The sequence below is a fragment of the Zygosaccharomyces rouxii genome, assembly GCF_000026365.1.
Source record: "Zygosaccharomyces rouxii strain CBS732 chromosome D complete sequence".
NCBI lineage: Eukaryota > Fungi > Ascomycota > Saccharomycetes > Saccharomycetales > Saccharomycetaceae > Zygosaccharomyces > Zygosaccharomyces rouxii.
Window position 1 is genome coordinate 1365874 of NC_012993.1, and position 23356 is coordinate 1389229.

A 23356-nucleotide genomic window follows, 5' to 3' on the forward strand; every position below is an offset into this window, starting at 1 on the left:
TTTTTTTTTTTTTTTCTTTCAATAAGACCCTTCGAATTATTGTAAAGACTAACACTTCTAACCATAAAGAGCAATAGTACCATACATACAAGTTCACAGTATATCTCATATAGATACATATATATATACTTAAAATGTAAGAGTAGGTTCAGGGAATCTTGACTACATAGAATTTGGCTCGTAACACATTTGAATCAGCTAAAGAAACCCTTCCTCTTGTTAACTTCTTTTTGTTTCTGTTTTTGCTTCTCTTTCTCCTTCTCCTGTTCACCAAGAATTAATTCTTCAAATACTCTTGCCTCTTCAGCCTCTTCTGGAGATCTCTTTGCCTTTGAAAATCTATCAGCCATGAACAGTAACCCCTTTGCCTTTGTTAAACGTACTTTAGTAGGTTCCGTGTTATCATTTAATATTGTATTACAAACCTCCTTTAATTTCTTCTCCAATTCGAATTTATTCATAGCCCACACAACACCTAGTGCCTTTCCTGCCATCATATTTTCAAATGTAGCTCTTTCGTATTGATCTAATTCATCTGGGTTAACTTCGTTCATTTGTTCCATGGTCTTCTGTGCCTCCAACCCAGTTGATAACAAATTATAAGCAGATTTAACACTTCTTGCGTTATCACGTACACCTGTGAACAATTTGGAAAACCCATGAGTTTTCTTAGACATGATAAAATTTTGGGCCTTTGTATGATAACATTTGGCCAAAATGTGTAGGAGTTGAAGACCAAAACTTTCCAATTTCAAATTTTCAATTTCCTGATCCAATTTCGATGCAAATTCGTCTAGCCTATTATCCTTAAGCGCTAGCACATATGAGTCCAATTTGTTATTTAATTTTTTCGCCAGTTCCTTCACTTGTTCTGCTAACTCTTCTCTTCTCCTTTTTTCCATTTCTATCAACTTCTCCCTCTGTTGCTTCGACAATTTCTTATTCTTCTCATCTAATTTAGCTGCTGCCTCCTCACTGCTAGTGTGAACCATACCACTTTCACCAGGTTTGGAAGGTGTACCATCATTCTGTGGTTCATCAATAATGCCACCAGCTTCATTTAAATCCTTGAATATAGAAAATTCACCAATCCAATCCTTAAAGCCATCACCACCAAAGATTACGGTGAAATATTCGTTTGCATCTTCAAAACCTTGTTGAGGAACTGCATCATCTTTACCATATTCGTCATAGCGCGCACGAAGGCTCTCGTCACTTAAAACTTGATAAGCTTCACCAACGGCTTGAAATTTGTTCTCGGCTTCAGGATCGTCAGGATGCTTGTCTGGATGTGTTTCCATAGCCTTTCTTCTGTATGCCTTTTTAATCTCCGTAGGAGTAGCCGTAGGGCTAATTCCCAACCTATCGTAATATTCCGTATCTTTTACCATGATGCCAAATTTATACTGCCGCTCTACAGCTTCTAACAGTGCTAGCGGTATCTCTGTGTCCTTTTCTCTTGAATAAAAAGTGTTGAAGTTGTTATAAAGTTGGTCTTTATTGTAGGTAGCCCATGTCAGCTTACTTACAAAAATAACTGAACTACTACAGAAAAGCGGAAGAATAAAAGAGATAGCATATAAAATGGCGGAATTTGACTCCCAATTAATATTATTGTTGTTGTTGTGATTGCCAGAGTTCTTGTAATCTCACCTTACAGAAATTGTAGAGGAAATGAGAACTATGGATTGAAGTGCGGCTTAAATATGACCCCCATTTAACCATAACAGTTTCTAGATCTTGACCGTTCAGAATTAGTTTGTAAAGGAATGGTAAATCGAACATTATCACAGTATCAAATCCTCTAACGTAGAGTAAGAGTAAAAATATGATGAGTGATAAGAAAACGAGTCTTCTCACGATGGTGTAAATGTTTCTTATTATACGAAGTACTATGAATGCCAGTACGATTAGTGTCAAGATAATGAAAGCCGTTGGATTTTCAGAGCTAAATCTCGTAATTAGTGGAATTGTCACTTGAATGATTCTAACAAGTTTAGTTAGAACTAATTGAATAAATTGTGCCAATTTCTCTTCAGTAGGAATATCAGACATTATTGATGGAGTCTCTTCGTGGGTTAGTAGTATAGCGTATAGCGTACTCGAAATATCACCGTTACTTTATCTATATCGATATGTGTTTACTGATCACAATACAGGTTTAAGTTGGTTCAGATAGGATTATGTCTACAGGTCTCTCACCACAAGTCATCCTTGAAAGATTTTCAATGCTTGATCGATTGACATACGGTTACTCAACCTGATCCTTTAATTGTTTTTTACTCTGCTCCGTCTTGTGGTCCCTATTTTCTCTTTTTAAACAACAGAACATAATGGTTCTATAGTGTAGTGGTTATCACTTTCGGTTTTGATCCGAACGACCCCGGTTCGAATCCGGGTAGGACCTGATTTCTTTTTTATTTATTGAATAAAAATCCTTGGCATTTTCTGTCAATGTAAACGCTGTGATAAACGTACTAATACACTCTCACCACCCCCGGTGGTTTTACAGCTTCTAAAAAATACCATATGATTATTTAAGAGGAGTGTGTACCCTCACGTATTTCTGATTTCTCAGAAAATTATAGGTTCTATAGTGTAGTGGTTATCACTTTCGGTTTTGATCCGAACGACCCCGGTTCGAATCCGGGTAGGACCTAATTTCTTTTTAAATTTTTTAACCGAAGATTTCAGCATGGATACCTCACTCAACAATCGAACCCACGATGTTGCGAAGTGCGGTTAACTCCGTGAGACGTATCGAATTACAAATCGATCACCGCTTTTAGTTCATATGCTACTGACGATCTTAAACCATCAAACACATAGTGTTGCATTAGCTTACCGACAGTGTTGGGGAACTTGAAGAACTGCAGTTCGCCAGTATCTACTGATAATAATATTAGCATCACGAATAGAATCGCAAAATGTCATCTTTGACAAGAACTCAGGTTCTAGGTCTTTACAAGCAATTTATCAAGAACGCTAATAACTTCAACGACTATAACTTCAAAAATTACTTTCTAAGAAGAACAAGGGCTTCATTCAGGGAAAATAGAGATGTCAAAGATCAGGAGAAACTAAATTTACTTTATACAAATGCTTTGAAAGACCTAGGTGTTCTAAAGAGACAGTCACTAATATCGCAGATGTACACCTTTGACAAGTTAGTTGTCGAACCTCTAAAAACAGAGCATGAATAAATTACAATGGAAAGTGACGTATGTTGAGCATATTCTAATCAAAAGCCGAGTTTTCCCTTCGATTTGGTTCTCAAGGTAATAGCATTAATATATATATACATATATATGAATATACGATGAGTAGAAGTCTTTTAAATGAATATTTGATGGTTAATCGTTTAAACGACTATTTAGGTTCGAATAATCTTCAATATTGCTGAGAGGCATCGTTTGGATGCTCATGTAATCATCATCATCATATGACCTTCACACACTCTTCTTTTTTTTTTTTTTTCATCACCTCATCTCCATCTCATGGAATTAAAAAGTTTAATCATATATATACATTGAAATCATTAGAGGTTGTAATATTCGTAGTATCTGTATCTTGTTACCATCTAAAGACTGCAAGTAAGTTTCACGATGAAGAGAAATTCGCCAGATCAAAATCCCAGGGAGGATACACCTCAGAAGCTTTTGGCGCTTGAAGAGGACAAGGTTCGTTCTCTTTTCAACCCAAAGATATGGGATACTAAATTTCAAGAGAAGTTAAAGTCTGATATTGCAACTGCTAAACCTTATAATTGGGGTACCATTCATCAACTGATCGACGATGATCTGTTACGTGCAGTTCGTAAGGAAATCGAGACTCAGATTCATTTTACAAAGAAAGAAACAGATATCTATAAAGTAAATCAAAGTGGTGATTTGGCAAACCTTTCAGGTCTGGATTGGGATGATTTATCAAGACTACCAAACCTTTACAGGCTACGTGAAATCCTTTACTCGGAGATTTACAGAGATGTCATCTCTCATGTGACTGGCACTGGTAAGTTATCGGGTACCAAAACTGATATGAGTATTAATACCTATACAAAAGGTTGTCATTTATTGACTCACGATGATGTTATTGGATCAAGAAGAGTTAGTTTCATCCTTTATCTACCTGATCCTGATCACACATGGAAATCACATTATGGAGGTGGTCTACGATTGTTTGATAGTATAATCCCCAATGTACCTCAATCCGATCCCTGTGCCAAATTGGTCCCACAATTCAATCAAATTGCCTTCTTTAGCGTGCAACCAGGTTTCTCATTCCATGATGTGGAAGAAGTCAAAGTTGACAAACATAGGTTGTCGATCCAAGGTTGGTATCACATCCCACAGGAGGGTGAAAAAGGTTACAACCCTGGTGAAGAAGAACAATGGGTTAACAACAATACCTCTACTTTGGCACAATTAGAATCAAACGTTTTACAAGATTACGAGTTCCCCAAGGATGAAAGAGATATTCTACCTTATCATGAGGTCAAACATTTTGAAAAAATCCTGCGTAACGATGAGAAGGAAGGTTCTGTTAGCGTCATATCGGAAGAGAATCAACTATCACAACATGAATTAGATTTCTTGAAAGAGTACATTTCAGAACAGTACCTAACCAAAGAAGGTATTTCCGATTTACAAAGCAAATTTGCAGATGATTCTTCTTTACAATTGGAATCATTTTTGAATGAGGACAAATCTCTTTTATTGAAAGAGTTAATCAAAAGAGAAGAATTGGAAAAGGACTGCCCTTATGAATCCAAGGATGTGGCCAAGCCTTGGAAAACGGCTGTACCTTCTCATAAATGGAGATACCTTTATATGGATGGTAAATCTCACGAGAATTTCAAGGAAGATTCTGATATTCTAGCGACTTTGAACCGTGAGGAATTGCCTAACTTTGAATTGCTCAAACAAACTCTACCTAAAGAACAAGAAGTGGAAATTGCATTGATAGAATTAGTTCAATTTTTCAAGAGCACCATTTACAAGAAATATTTGACATTACTCACATCGTTATGTCCCTTGAGTGAACAATTTTTGGTGAGAAGATTTAGACCGGGCAAGGATTTCACTTTGGCAACTAAATGTAATTTGAATCCGTTGCTAAATCAAGTGGAAGGTTCTATAGATGCTGTTCTCGAAGGAACACTAGGCTTGACACCTTCTAACGGATGGGAATCCGGAGAAGTTGGTGGTTACGAATTGTACATGGCTGACGAAGATGATGAACCGGAACAAGATGCACAAGATGTCAAAGACGCTGCAGTTTACAGGGCTGATGACAGTGGTGATTCCGTGCTCATCAATCAATGTGCCAACTGGAATACTTTGACTCTTGTACTACGTGATGAAAGTGTCTTGGAATTTGTCAAATACGTGAGCTGGAGCGCCAAGACTAGTAGATGGGATATCAAATCTCAATGGGACGTCAAGTGCGTCGAATAAAACGTAACGGAAGCATACAATGTAGATATATAACGATAAAAGAAAAAACGTTTAGACGACAATAGAGCAACAGGTTACAACATGGGATTTTCTTTAGCAGTCTCGGCAGCATTGTCTTCGGCATCATCAGACAACGATATAGCAGGCACACCCTTTGGTGCACCTGAGGTCTTGGTATCGAATGGTGGAGCAGCTGCGTTGTGTTGACCCGCGACGTCTGGATGAGATGACAATGGCGGTTTTTCCATTTCACTATCTCCTGGGAAATCTGATAAAAACGCTTGCATTCTTTGGGCTGCAGTTTCATGATAGGACCATTGAGCAGCAGCTAGTTCACGTAGCAACGGCATGAAATTAGCACCAGCAATAACTTCCTGCATAACAACAATAGCATTTTCGGTAGCTTGAGCAAATTCTTCTTCAGCGGTTTCCATCTGGACCCTCAATTGAGCTTCCTTCTCAGGCTTAGCCTTTTCCAGATGGGTACGAGATGCATCGTAGGTTAAACGTTTGTTCTCTACATCTCTACGCACCCTGTGGGCCCTCTTTAAGTTACCATCGATTTCTTCTCTCAACTTTGCGTTGAAATGAGTTTGAACCAAGGAATCCTGGTGTAGACGAGCCTGAGCCACACGGCTTTGAATATCAGAATATTTCATCAGATAAGAAGCCAAAAGAGCATCGTCATGAGTACTCAAATGTTCCATACATTCGCTTGACACCAAGGAAACCCTGCTTAGAGCGTAGTTCAAAGTCTTGGGATCTTTGGAAGGACCAGGAGCAGATAAGATGGAATGAGCTTCGTGTGCAGATGAGGCATGGGACAATTCTTGAATCTTCGAACCTACAGTCCTGGAAAATTCGTTAATCGATTCATTGATATATTTAGGGTAGTCGTAGGATTCGTTGTCATAGACTTGAGTTACCTGCAGGAAATGATTGTAGATCAATTTGATAGCGTCAACCTTTGTTGTCAAATCGATATATTCCTGTGGCATCTCTGAGATATCAGTTGCATGACCTAACTTCTCTTGCATGTATCTATGGGTGACAGGAATGCCCTGTGAGAATTCCTGAGCTTTCCCGGAAACAGTGGTAGACAGCTGCTGAAATTTCTCGTTGAGACCTTCTGTGAACTTACTGAATGACATAATAGCTAATAGGCGACCTTTCCATATGTATTCTTGTTCTTCCAGGTGGTCAAGTTGGTGTTGAAGTACTGGCAATTTTTCCCTTTCTTTATATCGAATTGCTAAGCAGGGCTAAAAGGTATCCTTTAAGAGAAGATAAGACAACGAAACAGGCTGTAAGAGTCTAAGTGAATGGTCACCCAGTCTCTAGTATCTAGAGGAAGATGCTTATTCAATGAAGAAGACTTTTTACATAGAGATGAGCGTTCATAAGAATTGGTTGACTGTAAGAAGAGCATTGGAAAAATGGGTTGTTCTTGTGGAAAAGGAGGTTGCATATGTAGGCACATATTACAATGGATACCCTAAGATTAGATAAGAATTGAATACTGATTCAATTGACTCAATTGATTCTTGTATATGCGACATAAAGCACATGATTAAAGCTTATTACTGGTACTGGTACTGATACCGTTGGTATCAGATCAGTCCCATTATCAGTCACCTTACTGCAATGTGCATTGTAAGGTCAATTGCGTTTTATCTTCTTTGTCCTTCTTTAGCTCTAATTGTTCAATATAGCTGATATTGGGTCATCGGCCTACTCTCAGAAACTGAACTAAACTACAACTTAACTACGTCTGCCAAAAAGTCTAATCGATAGTGTAGGGAAAAGATTCGGGTACAGGCTCTCTAATCAGTTGGTAGCGATCCTAAAAGATGCATTTGAGGTCTAGCTATAGATATGCGGGGGTCTTAGGTGGGCTACTGCGGCAGCGCTACCAATATTCTGGTTTTAGACAGTTTCGTTGGTATTCACGATGGAGAAAAGAGACCCTACCTAGAGGTGATGGCAAGAATAATTCAGGCAGGTTGGATATTCCTTTTGAAGCCCATTACAAAATTAGATCACATATCGAGATGTTGATTCAAGATTATGCGAAGAAACCTATTCCACCAATTACCTACCAATATTTGACACAGTACAAGCCACCATTACAGAACAATGAGCAATACATGTTAAGCATTCAAACTGTTAACCTGTTATTATGTTATACGTGCCGTCAATTGCAAGCAATTCAAAATTTGCCATACATCGTTGTTTTAAATCCCAATATTGAACTCACCAATTCACTTTATCTCAGTACTTTAGAGACTTTACTTAGTGTAGATTATCCGTATGGGCTACATCATCGCGATACCATGGTTAGTCTTTTAACCAATTTTTTGGAGGAGCATCAAGACACTTTGACGACATTAGCCGCAGGGTTTCAAGAGGTAATGAAATTTTATGACCACGAGCACGTCTTCAGATTTTTAAATCTGCATCTGAGAAATAGGATCTCAATGAAGATGTTAGTAACCCACCATTTAGGGTTATTGGAACAAACTGACCGTTTCCATCAAGGTATTACGAGTAATGATATTGGAGTTTTGTATAAGGATTTGAAAATTTCAAGCCTGGTTGAACAGGTCGGTGAATTTGTCAATGATCTCTGTTCAATCAGCTATGATCGTAACGTCCCTGTAAAGATCATGGAGGGCCATGACGTCACTTTTACCTGTATCCCCACAAGTTTAGAGTATGTGCTTACGGAGGTTTTGAAGAATTCGTTAAGAGCTCACATCGAACATAGTAATTCAGAGAATCTATTGACACAAAAACCTGTGGAAGTCACTATTGTTCGTAATGATAATGAATTGCAAATAAGAATTCGTGATTTTGGCGGTGGTATACCGCCTGCAGTGGAAGAAAAAATGTTTGATTATTCCTATAGTACGGTAGCAGAGAAGAAGAATGATACTGGCGCGGAAGCATACATTTTGCCCGGTGAAAATGTTAATAACGTTTCTGGGATGGGATTTGGTCTCCCCATGTGTAAGGCATACATGGAAATGTTTGACGGTCGTCTTGATATACAAAGTTTATGGGGATGGGGGACTGATGTCTACATAAAGCTCACAGGCCCATCGAAGGAAATGCTATGATCATGAAAGTTTTAACTATTCTTCTTAATCTTTTATTGCTATTTATTTACATGAATAAAAACTTTTAATATCTACCAGAAGTCCTTGTAGGTAGTAGCGACACATCCTTATGGGTCTTTGACATTAATCCAATGGCTTGACATCTACGAATTGCCTTGGAGATACGACGTTGATTTTTAGCCGAAAGGCCAGTGACATCTCTGTGTAGGATCTTACCAGTGGAGGAAACAAACTGGGATAACACTTCGGGACTAGTATAAAGGTCCAATGGATTGATACCAAATTTGTTGAACATCTCATTCATAGGACGATTACTCGATCCAAATTTTTTATCTAGGTGAATTCTTGCAAGTGAAAAATCAAATGGGTCGTAAAAACTACCTCTTTGGAACTTCCTCGTTAAGCGTGGATCAATCTTTTTGGATACCGGTGCTGGTTGACTACCATTTACATTTATTTGATTTTTCTTGTTATTGGAAAGTTTTATCTGCAGGGGTCTCAGATTGGGAGATTCGGTAGTGAAAAACCTTCTACTTATAGATCCAATAGCTCTATTGAACATGATGAGACGCGGTATAGATTCCTTCAGGTTGCTTTAAGGTGTAATGAGCTTTAGAATATGGCAAAGTTCTTGTAACTTGGACTCTTTTTTTTTTCATGTTGAAAAAAAATTCGGATAATTAGACGTAAAGATCCTTAACAGTAGTAAAATTCAAATAAAAAATGGAATATTTAGGAGTAAATTAGACGCTCTATATTGGTACCATTTCATTTATTTAGTAGCTCAAAATTTTCTTTACCTAATGAAATTTGCTCGTTTGAATTTAAAGAAGAGCTGGAGGAAATCCTGTTTTATGAATATTGGAACTAGATAAAATGATATATACTTGGGAAAACTAAGTGTGGTGTCAAATGGTGATTTTGAAAACACATGAAATTTATCCTGGAGACTTGAGGGCTCATCTAGGCCCAAGCAGGGGCAGTAGTGAAACCTTACTGCTATTCCATCCCATACTTATTTACTTCAAATCAACCCGATATGATCTCGGACAATTTAACATTTTGTTCCAATACATCTAAATAGGCATTCCTACCAAAACAAAGAAATATTAACAATCGCCGTATCCTTCCCACTCTTCATCCAATTCATCTGCTCTACCCTCCTTTTGGTAAAGCAGATTATTCATGTTATAAACCTATTCTATCTATCCTAAGCGAACTAAATAAAGATACCTTTTCTTATTGATACCGTCAGGGAGTCAAAGATTATTGTAGTGCAATTCCAGACTCTCAATTAGCGGTTTCCCATCAATCACAACTCCAAGATTGAGGTTCTCCTGATATTCTTTGTAGTTCTTGTTAGTCATAAGCACATCTCGGATCATCTCATCACATTACATTGGTGAAATAACTTATAAAAGATAACAAGATTAAGAGAGAAAGCAGCTTGCACGCCATGGAATCATGTAAATATTGCCATAAGGATGACCCTGATAAGCCTCTTTGGGTCCAATGTTCTCTATGTCCACAGTGGGTTCATGTATCTTGTGTATCTTTAAAACATCTGCAAGATCAAGATGGTAATGAAACAAAGGAATACCCCCAGTCATCAAATGAGATAAGCTATTTCCAATGTGATGCACACGAGGGAGATAGTAAATTGATAAAGAAGCTCGACAAGAGAAAAAGGAAAAGAAGAAGTCCTTTAGAAGAAGCTCCTTCTCCACCAAGGAAGAGATACGGATTGAGAAGAAAACAACAGATTGATTACATTGCATTGAATGAAGGTGATGATAAAAAGCTGAAAAAAGTTCACCCACACGCTGAAGCATTTCTCAAATGCTTTGCCAAATGGGAAAATAATTCCAATCTAATTGATTCAGCCCAATTGAATGATGGATTCTTCCAATTACGTGAACCTTTAAAAATAGTAGATCCGGAAAATACGGGCATGAGACTACCTAGGCCTCAAGAATTGGGCCTGGCAGATCAAGAAAGGTCTTTAACTGTCGACGATATTACCCAAATATTGGGCGGTGAAACTCCGGTTGATGTGATGGATGTGCAATCACAGCAGAACGAAAGATGGACACTCTCACAATGGAACCAGTATTTCTCTAAAACGCCAGTAGAACAGAGAGATAGAATACGAAACGTTATTTCACTAGAAGTATCCCATTTCGATGATCAATTCCACATCGAAAGACCCAAACCAGTGGAAGAAAATGATCTAGTTAATATAGTCTGGGAACATATGGGTAATGACGATCCAAAGCCCAAAGTGACAAGATACATTCTCATGTCATCAGGTAATTCCTACACAGATTTCCATTTAGATTTTGCAGGAACATCAGTCTATTACAATTTAGTTTCTGGACACAAGAAATTCATACTTTTCCCACCAACTGATCACAATTTGAAAGTCTATACGGATTGGTGTCAAGATTTAAACCAAAATCTGGTATTCTTGGGTGATTTATTGGATGAGGGCATTGCCATGGAGCTACAAGCAGGTGATCTGTTCATGTTACCGTCAGGATGGATCCATGCAGTGTACACACCAGCGGATTCGTTAATCGTCGGTGGTAATTTCCTAACATTACGTGATATCGAAACGCAGTTGCAAGTGGTTCATGTAGAGAAGTTGACAAAAGTTCCCAAAAGGTTCACTTTCCCAATGTTCGACTTAGTAATGGGCAAGACATGCGAATGGGCGGTCTCGCTCGGTGTACACAATAACCATTACAAATTGACCAAAGACGCACTTATTGTCTTGCTGAATTACATGAAGCTCCAAGATACTAAATACAAGCCATTAAAATATCCTTCCAAAAGGTCTATGATCAAGAAGTTGGAGGAATTGATTGACCTGAAGGATTGATCGTAGACCGTGAGCACCGGATTCAGTACGATTTCTCAACTTTTTTCGTTCAGGTTACACTGTAACGAACAAAAGTTAAAAGGTACTTTTGAAATTTCATCACTTGATCCATTTCGATCTCAACTCTGAAATAGAGGAAAACAAAAGAACCAAACATTGATAGTCAAATATGGCCAGTCCTGAAGTTCAAATTGCTTGTACGGTTGTCGCATTACTTGTCTTTGCTCTTGTTGGTGGATTAATTGCCAAGAAGAACTCAGGTCCTAAGGCAATACTCAAGAAGGATGAATTCCAAAAATTCACATTGATTTTGAAGACTTCACTTTCGCATAACACAGCAGTCTATAGATTCGGTTTGCCAGGAGCTGAAGATGTATTAGGATTGCCCATTGGCCAACACATTTCCATTAGAGGTGTAATTAACGGAAAGGAAATCGTTAGGTCGTATACTCCAACTTCGTTAGATACCGATGCCCAAGGGTTCTTCGAATTGTTGATTAAATCTTATCCACAAGGTAATATCTCCAAAATGTTTGGTGAATTAGAAATCGGTGATAAAATCGAAGTACGTGGTCCTAAAGGTTTTTATGAATATGCACCAAACGTTTTTAACCACATTGGTATGGTTGCTGGTGGTACCGGAATTTCACCCATGTATCAAATTATCAAAGCCATTGCATCTGACCCTAGCGATAAGACAAAAGTTTCATTGATCTACGGTAACCAAAATGAAGAAGATATCCTGTTGAAAGCAGAATTGGATACTATTGTTGCTTCAAGACCCGATCAATTTAAAGTATTTTATCTGTTAGATAATCCACCAAAGGAAGGTTGGAATGGTGGTGCTGGATATGTGACCCAAGACATTATGAAAACCCACTTACCTAATCCAAAAGGAGACGGTACTCAGCTATTGGTATGTGGTCCACCAGGACTGGTTTCTGCTGTGAAGAGATCAGCAGTTGCATTGGGCTACGAAAAGGCAAAACCTATTTCAAAGATGGGTGATCAAGTTTTTGTGTTTTAATTTACATACATTAATAATATAAATCAAATGTTCTATCAATCAAGTCTTTTTATCTGTTCTAAACGTTCGTCAACGGCGTGTTCAAAATCTTGAGCACGTTCATCTAACAATTTTGAATGAATTGATTGCAATGCTTTGATAGAATCAGCTTCATCAATAACTGCAGAAATGTTAATTTCATTCGCACCCTGCGAAATCATATCGATATTAATGTTGTTTTCGGCTAGTGTGGTAAACATGGTACCTGCAATGCCAATAAATTGCTTCATTTGCTTACCAATTAATGATACAATCGCCATTTTCTTCGTAACATCAACGGTACCCAAGCTCTTCAATTTTTCTACGGCTTGTCTTAATGCTTTGTAAGATTCAGGATCAGGGATTGGCAATGCCATAGAAACGTGGACTTCAGAAGTACAGATCAAATCAACCACCAATTTGTATCTATCCAGAATGGTAAAGATTTGAGCCAAAAATCCATGTGATAGTGTCTTTTTATTGGAATGAATGTTAACAACTACAATATCACTCTTGGTGGTAATAGCAGTTGCGCCTCTTCTCTTAGTTTCGAAAAATGATGCTGAAAGTGCTTCTGGTGGATGTGGTGGTGTACTTTCGCCCTTCTTGGCTTGGTTATCAGGATAAATAATTGTACCATCACCTCTTGGATTTTGGACATTTTTGATTCTAATTGGAATTTTGGCTCTAATAACTTGTTCCATGGTGAATGGATGAATAACTTCAGAACCATAATAGGTCAATTCTGCTGCTTCTTCTGGTGTGACACTTGATAATAGACGTGCGTGTGGAACCTTCCTTGGATCAGCTGTGAAGATACCATCGACTTCTTTCCAAACTTGTAATTCGTCAGAATTCAATGCAACTGCAATCAAGGCAGCACATAAGTCGGTATAACCTCTACCGACACCGTTTAAGAGACCCATTGGCACAAGTCCGAAAAATCCTGTAATGATAGGCACAATTCTTTCCTTTGACTGAACAATAGGTTGTAATTTTTCCTTAAAAGCTTGCACAAGGAAGGCATAGAAGCTGCTATCTAAGTTGTTGGTGGTATAATCACTAGGAACAATATGAGATAGGTCAATATATTGAGCTTTACAGCCTCTATCGTTGCAAAGAGCAGTGATGAACAGACAACTCAATTTTTCACCACATGCCATGACTAAATCCATTGTTCTCGGACTCACTTCACCAAGAACTTTAGAAGCTTCCAAATATTTAACCACCAAATCCAACTCTTTATTACTATCACTAATCAATCTAGTCTGCAATGCAGGTGTTTCTACATTGGCCTCGGCGTTACTCACATGGTCTTGTCTAACCTCTTCAATGAATTCCATAAAATCTTCTCCTTGTGACGCTAAATCACAACATTTGAGTAATCTAGAAGTGGTACCCTTGGATTTGGTGTAAGAAGATCTAGCAGAACAAACAACCGCAACGTCATTCTGTTGTTCTTCTGTATAAAATTTAATAATATGATCAACGATACCCTTGGGGAATTTACCCACGGAAGTACCACCAAATTTTTGTACAACCCACCCACTTGATAACATACTACTATAGATCCTCTAGAGGCTTAATAAGAACTACTTTCCTACCGACACTCATGTGTATTAAAAGTTTACATATGTATAATTTCGAAATTTTTCATTCTTTTAAATTGAAAAATTTCACGTTGACTCATCGCTGGCACCACAACGATTAAGTTCATAGTATACAAATAAAGGTAATCCGTACTGTGGCGTACCGTAGCATATCACATTTAATCATACCGCACTGACGTACACCAAAACCCATTTAAAGGGAATTGGCCTAACAACTCTTAGCCACGGTATCAACTCCGGATAACAATCTTCGAAGAGCACAATCAATCCAGTGGCCCTTTATGTCATTTCGTTTCATTTCTTTATCAAAGTCCCCTTCTTTCACCACTCCCTAAGAGAATGCCCATGATGGAATATCTTCATTCACTAACACTTGTCTCTCACCGTTTCTCCACCGTAGACATGTTAATAGGATTGCACAAACCAATATCACGCAGTAAAGTAGCACAGTGTAAATTCTGTTCCAAATTGCCATGTAACTTTGGGCCTGTGACTGCGTCACAACAACTTCTTCCTTGTCTTCATTGTCATCATTTTTACCATCACTACCACGCACGTATCCTCCTCGTACCCTGCTCTCTGCACAATTTTCTAATTTGCCCTTTAACGAGCCCGGGGGCATGTCGAATATAAGACTCTCCATTGAATGTCCTACATCATCAAAAGGATACGTCGCATCCCTGCCTACATAATGCAATAGTATTTGTGATCCACCGGGGTGACTCGCCAGTACAGGCGCAACGTTGTAAACTCTACCGTGTATAACCATCCAACAGTCCGGTGGTGTCATATGCTTTCTGATCTCATCCCAACTCAAAGACGGCAGATCTTCATCATCTACAGACAGTGGTACTTGCTTCTCCTTATTGTTGTTATTGTTTGTAACTTCCTTGTAATCCCCCATTTATCAACGTAAAGAAACCGCAAAAGAAACAATTAAAAGAGTGCGATTAAACGATCAACGTACTGCACCACTTAACGATTCACTAACGACTCTTATGGACTCAATTTTATAATCGAACTCTGTAGTTTACTTTGCTAATAGTCCCTTCGAAACTTTTTTTTTTTGTAGCTTTTTTTTTCCCTGTTCAATCACTCGCTACAAACGGAACATTCATTTTAGCAAGTTTACACTATACAAGTATTGCGAAAATACAAACCTAAGAAACTTGCATATCGAATTGAGAAGAGCATTCTGGAGTAGATATTTAATTTTGTCGCATTCTCTCAATTCCAACAATTCTAATCCCGGTCTTTTCATCTCCATACGACTCCATTTGGTCGAGAAACAACCATTTTTCAGATCATGTCGACACCTCCCAAAGTTAAGAAGGCATTAAATGGTCTATTAAGAGATCCAGGGAATTCATTCTGTGCAGATTGTAAGAATTCATCACATCCAAGATGGGCATCGTGGTCATTGGGCGTTTTCGTTTGTATCAAATGCGCAGGTGTACACCGATCGCTAGGTACACATATCAGTAAAGTTAAGTCTGTTGACTTAGACATTTGGCAAGAGGAGCATTTGATTAATTTGGTCAAGATGAGATCTAATAGGGAAGCCAATAAAATTTTCGAGGCAAAAACACCTGAAGAGTTGAGGCGGCCAATCCTGGATACAAACAAATTACAAAATTTCATTAGAAACAAATACGAGCATAAAAAATGGATAGGTACCCCAAAGGAAACTGCGACTGAATCACCACCGGCAGAAGCTTCGCCCACTCCACTCTCAATGAAATCAGGATCCGCAAATGAATTGATTAGTATGGAGGATCATGCAGATCAGCAGAACAACAATACGCATAGTACTTCATCAAGTGTTTTGAATTTACAGTTGCTGTCCATGCCCAAGGTCAAGGAGACTGTCAGTGAAGGTCAAAGTCAAACTACAAATGCATCTACACCGTCAACGGCTTCGAGGAGAACTGGTATCTCTGAAAGGCCAGATTTAAAGAAATCCATTCTTTCCCTTTACGCTAAGCCGCAGGGATCGAGATCTAGTATGGGTACGTCGACAGAATCTGTAGCCACCACAACGACACCAAATTTAGCATCACCAACGGCTAGCTTTGCCGCTGGCAACGGTACAAATGCCTCCACAAGTAGCTTAGAGGACAACGAACTGTTTAAGAACGTTTGGACATAATAAAATAAGAACACGAATACGAATAAGAATAATAAAGCAATATAAAATCTATTTCATTTTTTTTTTTTCTCTTCTATTTTTTCTTCTTTCTTCGAACCTGCTTAACCTGTCGTTGGTAATCCAATTTTGACTTTAAATGAATCGTAAATTAACCATTGGAATGATGTCAAAGTACCAACCATCACTATTCTGACCATTAACCCATTCCACAATCCGCCGAATCCAATAGCCTTGTAAATTCTCTTGGAACTGTGGATCATTGATTCTCCTTCTTTCTTTTCAGAGTTGATCTTCGAAACCATAACATCAGCGGGATGGGAAACAACTGCACAGAGAACACCAGCGAGATAACCACCCAGGAAACTAACGGAAATTTGTGATAACGATGACAATTGCTCCTTTGGCGTGGGGATTCTTCTATAAATGGCTTGAACAATCTCTTCAAAAGATGTAAACTTGCACATCGTATAAGGGATTTGTCTACACCATAGAGGCACTATACCCTTGTAGAAACCCGACAGACCTTCCATACTGTAAACCTTGGACAAACCTTGGAAAACATTGTTGCAGAACGGAGGGATAGTCGTCTGCTGTCTGACCTTAATGGCCTCGAAGGGACATAGCATGATATCCGCCAAGAATTCGGCAGTTGCAGATGCACATAGGTACACACTAGTTAAATGACGTTTGGCCAGATCGGGGCTCACGACATTATTGGTGTAGAAGTGTTTGAAGTATTCATAACCACCATATTTACCAGCACCTTGTAACGAATATCCAATAAAAGTTGCACCAATACCAGTAAAGATTTTTTTGAAACCTTCATTTCTGATGATGGACTTCCAGCCATCAAGATTCGACTTGTAAAGAGCGGGATTCACTTGAAGACGACATTTAACCAAATCTAAGGGTGCCACACTCGAGTGAGTAGGTCCACAAGCAACTATACCTCCAAGGGTACATGCTGTATAAAATTCATTAGAATAAAGTTGAATCTTGTGAGAGGGTTTTTCAGACATCACAACAGTCCTAATTGCTATTAGCGTTACTGGGTAACCGTACCAAAGTTTTCGAACTTCGAACGATCCATCCTTAATGCTACTCCTTTATATGTTGCGGAAATAGCAAGTTTTGAGCCATTAAGCAGCATTGGAACTCATCGAGGTTGGAAACCGATGAACCGATGGACGCTAGGGGGTGAACCGAATAGGCACATACCCTCCCTCTACACGCGAGATGCCTCAAGTTACACATAAATCTCCAATTAAAACAACCTACTTAGTATCTTGATATGAATCGATTCAATTCGCAATTCAACCAGTAATACGAATAACTAGTTCTACAAAAAAAAAACAAAAAACACAACCATAAAACTGAAATACCTTCTACTGCAGTCCCGGCATTTCAACGCTATAACTGTTGATCGTACTCCTATGCAGTAGGTAGTACACAGCTGCAAAGCTAACGAATACACTTAAAAAAAGCTGCAAATCCTCCATGATGCTTTGATTTATAGTACATTGAAGTTGTTCAGATAACAACAAGGCTTCTTTTCTTGTACCTTCCGTGTAAGAAATACTTCATGGAGCGAACCGACCGACCGACCGACCGACCGACCGACCGAATGAATTACCCGGAGAGATATCACATCTTCTATGCGAATGGGTCTCTAAAGCTATCTGTTACCACTTCCAGCTCGTAGTTCTGATTCTCATTATTATCCCAAAATTCTTGTCTGCGTCCTTCGATCCTTGCCACGTACTGTATACACAACTGTAATTTGAGAGATTTGTCAGGTTTTTCAAGCATAAAGCTGAACATGTCGGTATTTGTACCTGGTAGATACCTTTCACCACTACACACATAGATGCATTCGACTTCATGTACGGTATTCCAACCATCCCATGTATATCGTGCAGCGACCCTCTTGTGGTAAGACAAGTCTTTAACCATTACTTTACCTTCAACACTTGCCCCTCGTCTAAATACATGCAATGCTAAATCCTGTAAAAAGACTTGTTTATCCCTTGATAGACTCAGAAAAACGTTTAATTGTAACACTTTAGGGTCTCTGCTGCTTATTACTGGGAAGTTTGATGGGTAAAGACCCTGTATCTTTGGAATTTGCTTCACCTTGTTTAAAGCGTCAAACCTCTTGGATTTGCGCAATGGTTTAGGAGGTTCTTGTGGTTGTGGCGGTTCCGCTTCCTGCAAGAGTCCTACACCCTTATGTTGAAAACTTATCTCCTCCACTTCACCTTCACGACTGACGGAAGCTAACGGGCTTTCATCCAATTCGAAATATTTGACAGGAGTTCTCTGGTCAAAATGGACACTTTTGGACCGCTGCAAAGCAAAACGCTGGGGAACATCTCTAATGTAAGGCGAGGTCGGTAGGGACTTGGACCTATTTTTTAATGAACTTTTAACCAATCCGCCATCTTTTTTGTATATGGGCAGTGGTGCTTCGTCGACAAAGGATACGTCTAGGGGGCCCAAAGATGAATTTAACGATGAGCTCTTGGATGTGACGGCGGAGGAAGCCGAAGAACCTCCCAATTTTTTGTTCAAGTCTGTATTCTTCGCAATCTCCTCATCTGTGTACAAATTGGGCGATGCAAGACCTTGTGGTGGTTTATGCAGCAAATCAAGTGAGCTCAATGGTCCTACAGAAGGTGCATTGGCACGTCTTGATAACAATCCATTCCTAGAATCTTGATCCGTGGTGTTACTGCTTTCTCCGTTCTTACCTTCCAATGGACCCAACCCACCATTCTCCTGGTTCCCGCTTTGTGATTTCGTATACATCAATGGGAAACCTTAGCAAGCACACACACACACACACACACAGACAAACACAGGCACCTTAGGGAAACGGGAAACAACAACAACAACGACAACAACACCTCAACTTCCCAAATGCTTGGGCTTCCCTCTTGTTCTACAATATCACTCTATCGAAATCCACGTCTGTGAATGCTCAACCTCTGTTTTGTTGTAGTTTTATCCTACTTGCTGTCTCTTCTTGTCCTTGCCCTTTGGGGTGATTGTCTCATGGGAGAAAAAAAGAAGTCAGGACCCTTGTTTGTACCTTAGGGGCATCAAAAAACAGGAATGTGTCACCAGATAGGTCAATCTAACTCAATCCAGATCGATTGAGAATACGGGAGCGATAACAATAGTAACTGGCGTTTCATTAATCCTCATCAAATTTGTACATTTTTACGTAACCCAACTCATCACCGCTAAAGAATTCCGAGTCTCCGATACCTACACAGGCAATAGGGGCCACTTTATGGACAGCAGGTTCCGTACCGTCTGATCTCTGTTCAAGGGATTTACCTTGGAAAGTATGAATGCATTTCCCACTCTGTAAGTCCCAAACCTTAACTTTACCGTCATGGGACCCACTTACAATACGGAAATTGTCTGCAGCGAGGTCCCATACACCCTCCACGTGACCGAACTGAGTCCTTATACAACGGCCCTTCTTTATATCCCATAACTTAATGGTATTATCCAAGGAGCACGATAGCAGATGTGTTGGATATGGTAAATTCTCGGTAAGTACATCCTGTGCATTTTCGTCGTCTCCTTGTTCCTCTCCGTCGTCTTCTGCCTTGTCGTCTACGACCAAATTCTCCGAATCAATAATGGTTAGCGGAACTACTTTCTGCACTTGCCCCAGATGCCCTCTAAAGACCTTCAGGCAAACATTAGTCCTGATATCCCACATACGGATTGTGGTGTCGTCAGAACAACTAAAACAAAGGAAACTCTTTGGGTGAAGCTTCACGCAGTTAACCCATTCTGTATGACCTCTCAATGAATAACACGTTCTTGATTCTACGTGCCAAACTTTAACTGTCTTGTCGGCACTACCTGATACAATTATCTTTTTGTAGGAATCCACACTTAGTACACTGTCCGTATGACCTCTATAAGTGGAAATGCATTCACCCGTCAGATAATTCCAAACTCTAATGGTTTTATCCAGGGATCCCGTTATTAACTTTTGATCATCAAAATAAAGGGCCTTGACACCGTCGGTATGACTTGAGAGCCTTCTGACCAATCTGCCGGTGCAAAGATCCCATATGGCAATTGTCGAGTCGTAAGAGCCGGTGAAAAGATACCTCGTATTAAATTGCAATGCTAATACACCATCCATATGGCCCTTGAACTCCTTTATCAAACATGTTCCTTTTCTCCAATTCGATTCCACTTTGAATCTATCTCTATAGATAACTTTCCATGGCGTTGTAACTTTCCCTCCGCAATCACTCTGCTGTGGTGCTCTTGCTCGCTTCATATGCAAAAGCGGCAGCCCCCAACCACAATTTGGACACTTACGATCAATGTGTTGTTCACACATTCGATACCAAACTTTGTCATCGTTTGCCAGAACTTGCCATCCTCTACAAACTCTTGCGGCATTGCAAAGCGACTGACAATCCAGGTAACAGAGGATCTTTAACGACAACTCGATCGGTAACGTGCTAATAAAATCAATCTTGATCATTCTCTGTACTTCTGACGCCACGTACGACAGTTGCGGGAAGCAACTGCCTGTAAGTATTCCATCTAAAATCAACTTTCTCATTTTATCATTGGATTTGGTATATGTAGAAACAACATGGTGAACTTCACTCTGTTGTGCAGACGACAGTTTGGAAATTTCATCATTAACTTGTTTAAATCGTTGCAGGTCCTGCTTATAGCAATCAGTATGTGTTGGAGATGACTGAACGTCGGGATTATGTCTATAACAAAATTTTTGTAGATTAAACTGCGGCAGTTTAACCATCCTAACATTTAAACTGCCATTACTTTTAGATTTCTTTCTAGTGGGTTCACCATCATCACCACCACCGCCTTTATTGCTATCCTTATGTGATCTCTTTGATTCATGTAGATCCGACATAGCACTCTCATCCTCACTAATACTCATCCTCAAATTATTGTTCTCGTTTCTACTACTATTAGAAGCACTTGAATCAATGGAATCAGCTTGTAGAGTCATCACATTACCATATAAAAAAATGTTACCTTCCCCATGTAATTGCAGCTCTCGATTAAATATGTTAAGACCTTAACAGTAATTGCATGATGATTTCCGAAGATGAGTTCAAACTGTGGCTCGAAAGTCATTAGACACGGAGAGTGGAGCCGCTTTTCAAATTCGAATATTAAAGAATGGTTGGAATTGGTATCATATTGAGAAAATTCGTAGAGATGAATACAACCACCGAGCAGCTCGAAAGAAGCGCTTATGGATTGAGCCTAATATCGATGGGGGTCCGTTGTAGGCGGCATGGAAGAGTGTAAAAGAAACAGATCTTCTCGAGTCACGTGCTATGGATCATGTTATACGGATCTTCCCCATTGCGCCGTAACCATAGTATTTTCACCAAGCAGCAGTAGTGTTAGTGCTCTCTCCTCCTCAACATTACTGCGGCTTTAAGCACACACATACGCCGGACAAATACGGACGGTCTTTAGTCCTCATTAGATGGTTCTGTACATAGCGATCGTAGATAATGCAACTTGCCGTACGATGTGATTTTAATTTGACACATTTTTTTAGCGCCCAAGCCAGTGAAGAATCTAAAAAGCAGTAGTAATTAGCCGCCAGCGACCACCAGGAGGGGGAGTCTTTAAGACAAGGAACCACAGAGTAGGACTCTCACTGTATAATAAGAAAAACCGTAATAGTGTTACTGGACTCTCGGGTGCCAAAGATCACGTGGGCCAGCGGCCACTATACACTATGAGTCATTCTCGCTCACACTGCCTTCACACTTAACATTCTATCATTAAAAGTCTACACACAATTATACACGGCAATTAGAGATTTCGAAAACCATGATATCAGCTGCACCTCTCCTCTTAAGTTCATCCATGATTAGACCTTTCTTGGAACGCTCAATCATTGAAGATACTGCAACCCAACCTGCATCATCAATTTGGGAAATGGTTGGAGCTCTTCTACCTGGGGTGATAGGCAACACCTTATCCAAAATTTCTCTTGGAGCATTGTAGTTACAGTAAACATATTTTTGGGCTGTCATTACACCTTCAATACGAGACTTGATTGTAGCGATTAAATCAGAGTTGCTTGTGGCATTTTTCGATTCGATTAAATGCGCACTTGTGTTTAAAATAGTTGAGATGTCAGTTAATCCTGCAGCACGCATAGTCTCACCACTCTCCACTAAATCTACAATTGCATCACCAACACCAAGGGCACATGAGGCTTCCACAGATCCACCAACGAACACAACCTTAGTTGTCATCTTATCCACGGTAGTACCTTCCAATTGAGCGAAATATTGAGATGTCAATTTGGTGAAACTTGACACGATTGTCTTACCAATTAGCTGTTCAGGTTTCTTGTAAGGTCCATTTTCAGGAACTTGAATTTGTAGTCTACAGCTACCAAATTGTAAATCTATTGGTGTGTCAACTTCAACACCAGCTTCATGGACTTGATCAATACCTGTAATACCCAAATCACATCTACCTTGAGCGACAAAGACTGGAATATCGGCAGCTGGTAAAAAGATCAAGGCGATTGGCAAGTTGGTACATAGCGCGATGTCCAATCTTTCTGATCTACGGAATTTAATATCGGATTCCTTCAAAATGGTAACACATTTTTCGTACAGTCTACCTTTTTTAGGGACAGCAAACAACAATCTGTCGGTCAAGTGATTAACTAAATCCATCGCTATTCTTAAATGTTCTGGTTTCCTACAATGTTCGACAGTAGTTAGGAGTTTTCTTCACTTGAATTGAAATTTTTCAGTGGATGTTGAAAAGAGAAAAAGATCGACAAAAAAAAGAAAAAAAAAAAGCATCTGATGCGATACTTGACATGGGATAGCATAAAGAACGTGGGCGGTAAGCAGAGCACTAGAGAGGACTATCAGTGTGTACTAAAGGTGCTGGAATGTCACAAGAGCTCTGATCTCCAAAATTCTGGTGAGTATAACACGTGATAATCACGGGACCAAATTTCCCACGTGTACAACACGTGGTGCTTATATAGGGCTGAAATTTGTATGGGAGGAAAGGTCCGAACTATCAAAGTACC

The 23356-nt window shown here is 39.4% G+C and overlaps 16 protein-coding genes and 2 non-coding genes across 18 annotated transcripts; 8 read left to right on the top strand and 10 right to left on the bottom strand.

Moving 5' to 3' along the window:
• Positions 1–194: 194 nt before the first annotated feature.
• CAJ1 (Caj1p) lies at positions 195–1391 on the bottom strand (the record flags this gene model as incomplete). The annotated part of the gene is made up of 1 exon (XM_002497098.1): positions 195–1391. The coding sequence occupies one exon, from the start codon at positions 1389–1391 to the stop codon at positions 195–197; it is 1197 nt and encodes a 398-aa protein (XP_002497143.1).
• Positions 1392–1611: 220 nt separating this feature from the next.
• APQ12 (Apq12p) lies at positions 1612–2055 on the bottom strand (the record flags this gene model as incomplete). Its single annotated transcript, XM_002497099.1, has 1 exon — positions 1612–2055. The coding sequence occupies one exon, from the start codon at positions 2053–2055 to the stop codon at positions 1612–1614; it is 444 nt and encodes a 147-aa protein (XP_002497144.1).
• Positions 2056–2335: 280 nt separating this feature from the next.
• Positions 2336–2407, top strand: ZYRO0D16434r. Its single transcript has one exon. It is a non-coding gene; the product is annotated as a tRNA-Gln (tRNA).
• A 180-nt stretch (positions 2408–2587) lies between these two features.
• On the top strand, positions 2588–2659 carry ZYRO0D16456r. Its single transcript has one exon. It is a non-coding gene; the product is annotated as a tRNA-Gln (tRNA).
• Positions 2660–2927: 268 nt separating this feature from the next.
• On the top strand, positions 2928–3203 carry ISD11 (Isd11p; the record flags this gene model as incomplete). Its single annotated transcript, XM_002497100.1, has 1 exon — positions 2928–3203. The coding sequence occupies one exon, from the start codon at positions 2928–2930 to the stop codon at positions 3201–3203; it is 276 nt and encodes a 91-aa protein (XP_002497145.1).
• A 402-nt stretch (positions 3204–3605) lies between these two features.
• TPA1 (oxidative DNA demethylase) lies at positions 3606–5456 on the top strand (the record flags this gene model as incomplete). Its single annotated transcript, XM_002497101.1, has 1 exon — positions 3606–5456. The coding sequence occupies one exon, from the start codon at positions 3606–3608 to the stop codon at positions 5454–5456; it is 1851 nt and encodes a 616-aa protein (XP_002497146.1).
• A 74-nt stretch (positions 5457–5530) lies between these two features.
• GVP36 (Gvp36p) lies at positions 5531–6607 on the bottom strand (the record flags this gene model as incomplete). Its single annotated transcript, XM_002497102.1, has 1 exon — positions 5531–6607. One exon carries the CDS (start codon positions 6605–6607, stop codon positions 5531–5533), a length of 1077 nt encoding a protein of 358 aa, XP_002497147.1.
• A 699-nt stretch (positions 6608–7306) lies between these two features.
• On the top strand, positions 7307–8575 carry PKP1 (protein kinase PKP1; the record flags this gene model as incomplete). The annotated part of the gene is made up of 1 exon (XM_002497103.1): positions 7307–8575. One exon carries the CDS (start codon positions 7307–7309, stop codon positions 8573–8575), a length of 1269 nt encoding a protein of 422 aa, XP_002497148.1.
• Positions 8576–8639: 64 nt separating this feature from the next.
• RSM18 (mitochondrial 37S ribosomal protein bS18m) lies at positions 8640–9137 on the bottom strand (the record flags this gene model as incomplete). Its single annotated transcript, XM_002497104.1, has 1 exon — positions 8640–9137. One exon carries the CDS (start codon positions 9135–9137, stop codon positions 8640–8642), a length of 498 nt encoding a protein of 165 aa, XP_002497149.1.
• An 894-nt stretch (positions 9138–10031) lies between these two features.
• On the top strand, positions 10032–11456 carry JHD1 ([Histone H3]-lysine-36 demethylase; the record flags this gene model as incomplete). The annotated part of the gene is made up of 1 exon (XM_002497105.1): positions 10032–11456. One exon carries the CDS (start codon positions 10032–10034, stop codon positions 11454–11456), a length of 1425 nt encoding a protein of 474 aa, XP_002497150.1.
• A 169-nt stretch (positions 11457–11625) lies between these two features.
• CBR1 (cytochrome-b5 reductase) lies at positions 11626–12483 on the top strand (the record flags this gene model as incomplete). Its single annotated transcript, XM_002497106.1, has 1 exon — positions 11626–12483. The coding sequence occupies one exon, from the start codon at positions 11626–11628 to the stop codon at positions 12481–12483; it is 858 nt and encodes a 285-aa protein (XP_002497151.1).
• A 35-nt stretch (positions 12484–12518) lies between these two features.
• HOM3 (aspartate kinase) lies at positions 12519–14060 on the bottom strand (the record flags this gene model as incomplete). The annotated part of the gene is made up of 1 exon (XM_002497107.1): positions 12519–14060. One exon carries the CDS (start codon positions 14058–14060, stop codon positions 12519–12521), a length of 1542 nt encoding a protein of 513 aa, XP_002497152.1.
• Positions 14061–14442: 382 nt separating this feature from the next.
• ZYRO0D16654g (cytochrome b5-like heme/steroid binding domain-containing protein) lies at positions 14443–15015 on the bottom strand (the record flags this gene model as incomplete). Its single annotated transcript, XM_002497108.1, has 1 exon — positions 14443–15015. The coding sequence occupies one exon, from the start codon at positions 15013–15015 to the stop codon at positions 14443–14445; it is 573 nt and encodes a 190-aa protein (XP_002497153.1).
• A 402-nt stretch (positions 15016–15417) lies between these two features.
• On the top strand, positions 15418–16260 carry AGE2 (GTPase-activating protein AGE2; the record flags this gene model as incomplete). The annotated part of the gene is made up of 1 exon (XM_002497109.1): positions 15418–16260. The coding sequence occupies one exon, from the start codon at positions 15418–15420 to the stop codon at positions 16258–16260; it is 843 nt and encodes a 280-aa protein (XP_002497154.1).
• A 101-nt stretch (positions 16261–16361) lies between these two features.
• Positions 16362–17279, bottom strand: PIC2 (Cu/Pi carrier; the record flags this gene model as incomplete). The annotated part of the gene is made up of 1 exon (XM_002497110.1): positions 16362–17279. One exon carries the CDS (start codon positions 17277–17279, stop codon positions 16362–16364), a length of 918 nt encoding a protein of 305 aa, XP_002497155.1.
• Positions 17280–17913: 634 nt separating this feature from the next.
• On the bottom strand, positions 17914–19068 carry ZYRO0D16720g (CBM21 domain-containing protein; the record flags this gene model as incomplete). Its single annotated transcript, XM_002497111.1, has 1 exon — positions 17914–19068. One exon carries the CDS (start codon positions 19066–19068, stop codon positions 17914–17916), a length of 1155 nt encoding a protein of 384 aa, XP_002497156.1.
• A 388-nt stretch (positions 19069–19456) lies between these two features.
• On the bottom strand, positions 19457–21283 carry MET30 (ubiquitin-binding SDF ubiquitin ligase complex subunit MET30; the record flags this gene model as incomplete). The annotated part of the gene is made up of 1 exon (XM_002497112.1): positions 19457–21283. The coding sequence occupies one exon, from the start codon at positions 21281–21283 to the stop codon at positions 19457–19459; it is 1827 nt and encodes a 608-aa protein (XP_002497157.1).
• Positions 21284–22094: 811 nt separating this feature from the next.
• On the bottom strand, positions 22095–22988 carry HIS1 (ATP phosphoribosyltransferase; the record flags this gene model as incomplete). Its single annotated transcript, XM_002497113.1, has 1 exon — positions 22095–22988. One exon carries the CDS (start codon positions 22986–22988, stop codon positions 22095–22097), a length of 894 nt encoding a protein of 297 aa, XP_002497158.1.
• Positions 22989–23356: the final 368 nt, after the last annotated feature.